Consider the following 9050-nt stretch of genomic DNA (forward strand, 5'->3'; position numbering starts at 1 on the left):
GCCCGAGGCGCCACAGCGAGCGGTGGGGCCTGGCAGCGCTGCCTGCCCGAGAGCGAGCGGAGGCCGAGCCAGGGCCGCGGGGCTTCTCCCCATCGTCCATCCACTTGCCTGGCCTGCGAGGAGGAGGCGATGGGCACTGCCACCACAGCCCAGCCCGATCGCTGAGGGCTGATCTGACTGTGCCAACACATTGAATGTGGAAACTCCCAGCGCGGGTGGGTGAGCAGCCAACTTTATTGGGCTGGCGATAGGGGCCAGCACTTGGGGCTGATGCATGACCAGTCAGAAGCGTTCTCCAGGACGGCTGTATGGTTTTTGCACCTGACGGTCTAGTATTGAGTGATATCGGATCCTGTCTGGCCCAAGGGTGCCGGCGCGTCTGCTGCTCTGGAGCACCGAAGTACCACGAGACAGCCCTGATGCTGCATGTCTGGTGGAACTGGAGCTGTTCCTCTTGGGTGCCAGGGTGCGAAGGAGCAGTCCCGAAATCATCTGCCAGGCGTTGCCAGGGCTGCTGGGCTCATCACTTGGGACTGGCACATGGCTGGTCCCCTCACATCTTCCTCTGGGCCGGCTGTATGGTTTTTGCGCCCTACGCTCTAATCGTGCACGATGTCGCACCCGTTCTGGCCCAGGGTGGCTGCAGTAAGTGCTGTGTCTAGGCACTTGGGAGCTGCAGGGTGACCCCAGTGCCACCACCTGCCTGGTGGCACTGGAGCTGGCAAGGTCTGAATTTTCACTGGAGGCTGTGAGGGGAAGCAAGAAGGTCAGTGTCATGGGCAGTCAGCCCTGGGGCATGAGAGGCCGTCATGGTGTCCCAGGCACTCCCAGCACCAAGCCCAGCCTAAGCCCCTGCTATCAGGCTTAGCCTGGACACTGGCCCCAGCCCAGGGGGGCACCCACACGGGTGCTTTGCCTCTTACCGGTGCCCAGGCCAACACAGCTGTCGCACTCCCAGGTGGTTTCTTCACTCCTCAAGTCAGAGCAGTGTCAGTGGGTGCCTTGTCTGGCACAGGAGCTGCACAGCAGCAGTTGCCAGGCCTGGAGAAGGCAATGGGTTGCTGGTTGTTAGGACAAATTATCTCAAGCAAGGGATTTCCTGGCAGAGCCCTTGTTCTTAGTCCTTCCTCCCGGAGCCCATGGGGAGACAGAGATCCCATGCACGCAGAGCTCTAGGTCGGTGCTTTGGTGACCTACCCCTCTTCCTCGGCCTGCTCCCTGCCTCCTGGGAACAGGCACCTGCTGGCGTTGCAGGAGCTGTGGCTCTGATACACCTCTCCAAAGGCGTGGTCACTCTCCCATGATGATTCTCTTCTGGAGAAGGAAGGGGAAAGTGTTGAGTCCTGCGGCAGGCGCACCCTCCCCAATAAGGACCGAAACTTCTTAACTGCTAAAAGGGAAGAATTAAAACTAGAAGCCACACTTTGGGGTCGAGCTGTGTGGTGACTGTGGCCATGTACACATTTCTGTTGGTGACAGCCGTCGCATACACACGGCAGTTGAAAGGCCAGGCCATTCAGCCAACGAAATACTTCCGTCAAGAGAAGTTTCTGCACCACTGACCATGTATGAGCACAGGGCAGATTTGTCCTGGGTGTAAATGGAGCCCTGTTGGAGGGCAAATTGAGGCAGCTCTCCTGGGAGCAGCAGGTCTGTGACTGGGGACTCTCCCCTTGGGTTGGGATGCCACCCAAGGGAACTCCTTGAGGTTGAAGCCCTCATCTTTCACATGAATGATATGTGCATTTTGGGCCACCATTTCTAAAGCTAAAGAATTCTTAAGTCAGCTGTGCAGTATTAAGTCCCCCTTACATCACTGAACCTGTGGTTTAATCATGTTGTCAGAGTTGTAAACAACTTTGATTGAGGAGCAGCTTCTGTGGAGTTTAACAGGTGATTGATTGTGTGAGCCTCCACGACAAGCCCCTGCTGCCCCTGAATCAGACAGATACTAGCTGTCCCTGCTCTTCTGACCCCACCCTGTTTCCATCTCCCACACGAATCTGTGGACCAGAGTCAAGGGACAGCAGAAGATCAGGTCTGCTGGAGCAGTCCCTGGCTTGACACTGTGCTTGTGCCTGATGTTTTATGAGTTGGGAAGAGAAAAAAACAACCTCGTGGAGATTCGAATCCCCATGGTGAGCATTTCCATCACAAACTGGTCTTTGTTTCGGCAATGCGAGCAGCAGAAGCTGGTGCCAGTGTGGAGAGCCTGTGTCTGCATGCAGTGCCGGTGGAACCAGGCATGTCGGCATGCTGGGCAACCATGGTGTGGTAGGACATTTTGTCTTCCACGAGGTCCATGCAGATGATGCAGGTGGTGTTCTGCTCTGGAGTGGCTTGCACCACTTGCTCTGGGTGGTGCTCCTGGCAGAAGGACCTGGAGGGAAGATGAGAGGGATGGTGAGAAGTGCTGAGTCCTTCCCTGGCAACGACAGGGAGGGCAGAGGAGCTGTGAAGGAGCCCCAAACCCTGTCAGGCCGTGGCTGTGGCTGCTGGGAAGTTTCCCTGTGAGTTCCTCACTTGCTTGTCCACTCTGGCAGCCCTTACCTGTACATCCCAAAGAACTGGGTGACACATTCACCCTCTGAGGCGCAGGGGAGATGGAAGCTGCGGTTGCAGCCACGCTCAGAGCAGGTGATGGCGGCACCCATCTCACTGCAGACAAAGCAGCGCTGGAAAGAGAACAGAAACAGAAACCCCTCTCAGCAGCAGGCCTGGGGCTTGCATGTCTGTTCCCACACCTCTGTGGAGCTGCTGGGAGCAGGGGCTTGTTCCAGAGTGGTGGAAGGGCTGGGATTCCGTTCTTGGGCTCCAGGAGGAGCTCCCCGCCAGCTTCTCCTGGTGCAAACCTCCCTGCTGCTGCCAGGTGCTCACCTTCCGGGCCACCCTCTGGATGGCACCTGGTGTCCTTGGTGAGAAAACAGTTCATTCTCTCTTGTAGAGTAAACTCGCTGCAAAGAAACTGCAAAGCAGAGACGGCCGTGAGCTTGTTAGATCAGAAGGAAAGGGACCATCCCTGGCAGAAAGCTGGAGGGAACTCACCAGGCAATAGTTGTGGGTACAGAGTCCTTTCTTCACTCTCTTGGACCCGCAGATATCGGGGTCAGCCTCTGCCCGGTGACACAGCATGCAGGCTGGAGCAGAGAGAGAAAATGGCGCTGAGAATGAGCACCTCTGTGCTGGGCTGGGGGACACTTAGAGAACCCCTAATAACTGTTTTGCATTTCAAAAGTAAGGCCGGGAGGGAAAACCTCATATCCATTGTTAATGAGAGAGAAGAAATAATGGTTGAAACAGTAGTGGCAAATATGCTTTTCCTTAGTCTTCAACAGAAAAGGTTGATTATAAACAGATTTAGGGAAATTTAGTTCAGTAAAATACTAAACCACAGAAAAGTGGGCTAGCGAACAGGATGTTCAACAACATTCAGATAAAACCACTTGGGTAGTAAGTGTACTAGCCAAAGTGCCATTTGTAAATGGAGGGATGGCATTACAGCTCAGATGACTGAAGAGCAAACCTTGTGCCTGACTTCGAAAGGGAAAAGAATTGGAATGTATTTACAGATATGATATACATATATACATATATCTAAATACTTGATATACAAGATTTCCTTCAGTATCCTTTGTTTATGGGATGAATGTTTCAGAAGATCAGCCTTGCAAAAAGGTGCCCTTCAGTCACATCAATACAGAATCAAAGAATTATCTGGGTTGGAAAGGACCTTGAAGATCAGAAGATCATCTAGTCCAACCGTTAACCTAACATCGACAGTTCCCAACTCCCCCAGATCCCTCAGCGCTGGCTCAGCCCGACTCTTCAACCCCTCCAGGGATGGGGACTCCCCCCTGCCCTGGGCAGCCCATTCCAACGCCCAACAGCCCCTTCTGCACAGAAATCCTTCCTCAGAGCCAGCCTGACCCTGCCCTGGGCAGCTTGAGGCCATTCCCTCGGGGCCTGGCGCTGGCTCCTTGGCTCCAGAGACTCATCCCCCCTCTCTGCCCCCTCCTGGCAGGGAGTTGCAGAGGGCCAGGAGGTCTCCCCTCAGCCTCCTCTTCTCCAGACTGAACCCCCCCAGTTCCCCCAGCCGCTCCTCAGCAGACCTGTGCTCCAGACCCTGCACCAGACCCTGCTCCATTGCCCTAGAAGCAATAGAAGCATAGCTGGCTGAATATTTTTCGAATTAACTTTTAAAGAGGAAAACGACTCATTAAAGCACAAACTGATTGGGCACAAAAGTCCTTTCAATGTGATTACCTTTGCCAAAAAAAAAACGTAAAAGAAAACACTTCAATTTAAAGAACAGCTTTCAGAATACACGAAAGAAATGCTTCTTTGGAGTTGACACATCATCTAAAGCAAGTACTATAGATGAAATAAAACAAGTCTTCAGAATTATTGAAACAAAGTATTTGATTGACTCGCTTTGATTGGGTTTGAACCAGATTTGGGCTTTTCAAGCTTTTTTGAAGGTTTAAAATTTCATCTTAATTCAAACCAGTGAAAACATCAAGAATTCTTGCAAGATGGGGAAGATGTTTTCATTCCCTTTTTTGAAAAAGTCTGTTCTGAAGGCAAAGGAGAATCACTTTTCCCTTCATAACTTTGAAATCCTTTTCCTTGTTTATACCACAGAGGCTATGCACATTCTCTAACCTGGATGCACAGAGTGCTAAGTGAACTTACTGCAAGTTCCCCTGTGACAAAATGATGCTTGACTGCCTGAGTTAATGAAGCGCCCCTATTAACTCCCACTAAGGGTAGAGCCTGTTTGATAAGGCAGATACAAATACTGAAACTGGTCTGCCTGCCTCTGGCTAAATGCAGTAGTGCAAACACCCACCACCTTATTCACTATGACTTATGTCAATCTATCACATGTTGGAACCTTCCAGAATAACCTTCTTCTAGAATAACCATAAGGCTGTTTGTGCTTAATTTTCTTTCCTTTACAGTTGATACCTGATAGTTTTTTAGCATACAGGGTCTCGCATGCCTGTGGGAAGTTGCGTGCAGTGGAAAAGGTCACTATGAAAAACAAGAGAAAGGACACAGTTTTGTGTATGGTTATTCTGGCAGTGAGTTTCAGATAGACCTTTTTGTTGGTTTTAATATATTGACAGCTGAAGTATGGCTTCGTTGCGGAAAAAAAAAAAAAAAAAAAGGTTTTCTTATGGTTTATCTTCCACAAGTTGTATCAGAATCATGGCAGAGTGTCTCTTTTGGGTCTCATCCCCTTGCAAGTGCCCTTTTAAGTAGTTCAGCTGCAAGGCTTCCTCACTTAGTTTTTATTTTCTCTCTGTCATGCCTGCCTGCCTGTCAGGGTGGGCTGCTGATTGGCATCAAAGTTTCTCTTGCAATGTGGTGACTGTTTCATTGTTGTTTCAAAATGATGTCTCCTGGAGTAGCTGCCTTCTGAGATTTCTTCTCTAGATCTGTAGTGGCAGAAGGAGAAGAAGACATGCCCATTCTGACTTTTATCGTTCTTCCCTCAATGAATTTCCATAGTAGCTTTATTAAAAACCTTGGGACACGTCTAACCTAAATAGCATGACTTTACAATGACAGAGTCCTCTGGGCTGCTGGAAAGCACAAGGAGAAGGGGAGAGGTTTCTGCCATGAAGTTAGTAGTGAAAGGGAGCCTTGCATTTCTGAGTTCATCTCTAGGTGTGCTGTACGCTGGCAGATTGGTTGATGATTCCCTGGAACAGAGTGTGTCTAACTCTATGAGATCACACAGTCGATATGAAACCAAGGCCTAAAGCTACAACATCTTCAAATTTGAGTCTTCTGCACCACTCAGTGCCTCCACAAGGTGTTTTAATCTCCTGTTTCGGTATTTGTCCCCTCTCCCAAGTCAACCAAACAGGAAGGTAGTATATATGTAAATAAATCAAAAGAAATCTCATACTTCCTTTCTGATATCTTTTTAAACTCAGCCTTCTGTTTGTTAGCGTGCCTTCCACATTAGATTGAAAGTTAAGTTCTGTCTTATGTCCTGTTTCGAACTGAGTGAAAGAGCTGGAATTTGGAGGTGCTCTCTGGGAGCAGCCTGAAATATGTCACAGGGCAGGGCTGCAGCTGAGCTGTTGTGAGTGCACCCCTGCAAGTGGACCCTGACTGAGCTGTGGAAGGGATCTTGCCTTATGCCCACTTGGAACAAGAAGGGATCTGCACTGTTGGGTTGGATGGCTTCTTGTTGCCTTCCACATTTCTTTTCTCCTAATTAATCCGTGGGATCTCTTCCAGAGCCAAATAACTGCTCTTCCTGTAGAGCCCTTCCGTGTCAGGAAATAACTTACCATAGTGATGGAGTCATCTTTATAAGAGATTTTAACAAAATAGGCATCTAGAGCCTAACTGTAAACTGTTCCAGTTAAAGGTGCTCACTAACGATGAGCTAACTGAGCACGGCTTCCCTAGAGGTGTCTGACAAGGATCTCTTTCTAGTGATGCTGATGCTTTTTTGAAAGTTCTTGAAGTTTGGCAACTCCTTGAAAGGAGATTCAGCCTCTTTCTTTCCCTGAAATACTTAGAACTAAGCCCAAGAGTCTGAAATTCCCCTTAGCACTGAGATCATCCTTCTATCAGTAAAACATTTTTTGTTGAGTGAAGCCAGGGGATGCTTGTCTGCTGTGTTTCCAGTTGGGATTTTAGCAGTTTTCACAGTCTGGCTTCTCTCTGTGGATACTACAAAAGTTCCCAGTGAAGCAACTGAATGATCAGGCTAGTTCTGCAACGGAACAAAGGCAATCAGAAAAGATGGTCTGTGATGAATGCTTGCAGAGTATTCAGAGTATATGGCTGCTGCATACTGTGTCTGCAGGGACTGATTGCAGGGGGGATAGGAAGGAGGAAATTTCTGGCTGAAAGGTTTAAAAATATGATAACATATTATTAGATCGAAATACTTCTAGGCCATGCCTAGCAATTAGATATCTAAAGCGCCCTCTTTCTCACCACCAGTGGGAGAGAATGACCAGTATTTTGCACCCTGAGAGTTAGAAGGAGAAGCTGGCTGCCTTACTGGATGGTCCTGTCTGTCTCACAACTACAGATTCCCTTTTAACTGAGACAAGGAGAGACAGTGAATGAGGTCATAGGGAGAGATTCAGGAGTGAACATGTTCTCATCTAGTTCTCTTCACCTTCCTTGGTGATGATACAGTTGGTTGCCAGGACAATTCTGAGCTGCCACTTGGAGGAAATCAAAGAATTAAAGCAGAGAAGTAACTTCTAGACCACCAAATCTACCAGCTGTGATCCTTAGGATATGTGATGTACTACTGCTGCTTTGGACCTAAAAATCCCACTGCTCTCACACTAGTGAATGCCAAAGTACTATAATTTTTGCATTCCCTGTGCAATGCATGATGTACAAAGCAGTCTTATGGAAAGCAGTGGGACCAGCCTGTAAGAACAAATATCATTTTCAGTTCCATTTCAACAGAGATGCTATATCATGGAAAGATGAAGGAAAGAATAGGCCAGCAAAGGAGAATATCCTCTTCTGTACTCAGGACAGATTAATGAAGCTTCAATAACTTTCTCAAATTAAGAGAACATTTCCTTTGAAATGGTCCCCCGAGAGGCAGGAACAAAACAATTGTGGTTCTATTGAGAAAGACAAGATCTGATGATTGCCTGCCAGTTCAACTGGCATGTGCAGAGGAGGAAGAGTAAGGTGGAGGAAAAGAAAGATGGGTGAAGAGAAGGGCAAGAAATAATAAATCAAAGACAGAAAGTATTTCATTGAGTTGTCATTTTAAGCAGCGTGATTTTGTGAATCCAACAGAGATGTCTGCCTTTGTGGGTGTGTAGGGAAACATTTTAAAAATCCTGTCCATATTCTTTACACTGACTATGGAAAAGACACACCTAACTTAAACAGGATTGAGATGATGATCTGAAGCATTATGGGCAGGAGGGGAAGGTTTTTTTCTGAGTAACCTCTGAGAACTCTTATCCAAAGTATTTTTGGTGTGGCTATAAATATATGCATTCCTGCATTTTTGATACAAAACACAGATGTATTTGACTCTGTATTTGAACTGATACTGTTAATTGAGAGTGACTGAGAACAGGTGAAGAAGAATTAGTCGAAGGCTGGATGTTTTAACCATCCACAACCCTTCCTTATTTCTTTGATTCCTCTCCTGCCTATTTGCAGATCAAATTACCATGGTGTTTCCATTACATTCATTGTATCCCACATAAGATTTATTTAAGCGATGCATATGACGTTTACTGGTGATACCTTTTGAAAATTTACTATGTAAATGAGCCACAGCTTTGAATTGAAAACTGACTTGAAGTCTTGAAAGCATCGAGATTCTCCTTCCCCTTGAACCTTGTTCAGTCACAGCCCCACCTGTGTCTGCTGCCACTGAATCACCACCCCTTTCAGCAGCACGCTCGCATTTTCTTGTGCACCCTTTTATTACTAATGTAGGTGTAGAAGCTTGTTGTGTTGCCCTTGAAATCCCTTGAACCTTTTAGCTCCAGCTGAGCTTTAGCTTGAATGACATCAGCCCTACATGCCCAAGCAACTTTTCTAAATTCTTCCTTCACACTCTGTCCCTGCTCCCATCCCCATGTGCTGGATGTTTGCACTGCAGTTCTGCCACCATGTCCCTTTTAGCCAAGTCCTAACAGACCTGCTTGTCTGCCTTCCCAGCAGGGTGGGCCCTGCTCTCCTTAATGGTCTGCCAGCTCTCCTCAGCTCCTGCGCCTTCGACAGCGGCCTGCCATGGATCCCACCTGCCTGCTCCCCTTGCCTAAGCCACACCCTGTTCACCTAAAGTCTAGGCATTGTACTGTCCTAAACGATTTTTATGTTCTCCTTTTCTTATTTCAACTTTGTTGTGCATGTTCCTGTAGGACTCATTCAGCAGGTTCTTGCCTGAAAAGGGTTTTTTTTAATTTCCTCTGTGGCTTTTTTTAGACTGTAGTATCTTTTAGGTGGAAAATTCCTTCTGTGCTTTGTGTGAATATACTTAACTCAGGGGAAGCACAACTTTTTTTTTTTTTTTTTTTTTTTTTTTT

General features: G+C 47.6%; 1 protein-coding gene across 1 annotated transcript in view; it reads right to left on the bottom strand.

Moving 5' to 3' along the window:
* Positions 1-574: 574 nt before the first annotated feature.
* The window catches only part of LOC113488418 (PHD finger protein 7-like), an 8665-nt gene continuing 189 nt past the window's right edge, over positions 575-9050 (bottom strand). The window contains 6 exon segments of the mRNA XM_026863558.1: positions 575-1041; positions 1194-1311; positions 2115-2265; positions 2268-2380; positions 2551-2675; positions 3046-3137. Coding sequence (XP_026719359.1) covers positions 865-1041; positions 1194-1311; positions 2115-2265; positions 2268-2380; positions 2551-2675; positions 3046-3137 — 776 coding nt within the window. The 3' untranslated portion in view covers positions 575-864.

Source organism: Athene cunicularia (assembly GCF_003259725.1).
Source record: "Athene cunicularia isolate RWA chromosome 24 unlocalized genomic scaffold, athCun1 chr24_part1, whole genome shotgun sequence".
NCBI lineage: Eukaryota > Metazoa > Chordata > Aves > Strigiformes > Strigidae > Athene > Athene cunicularia.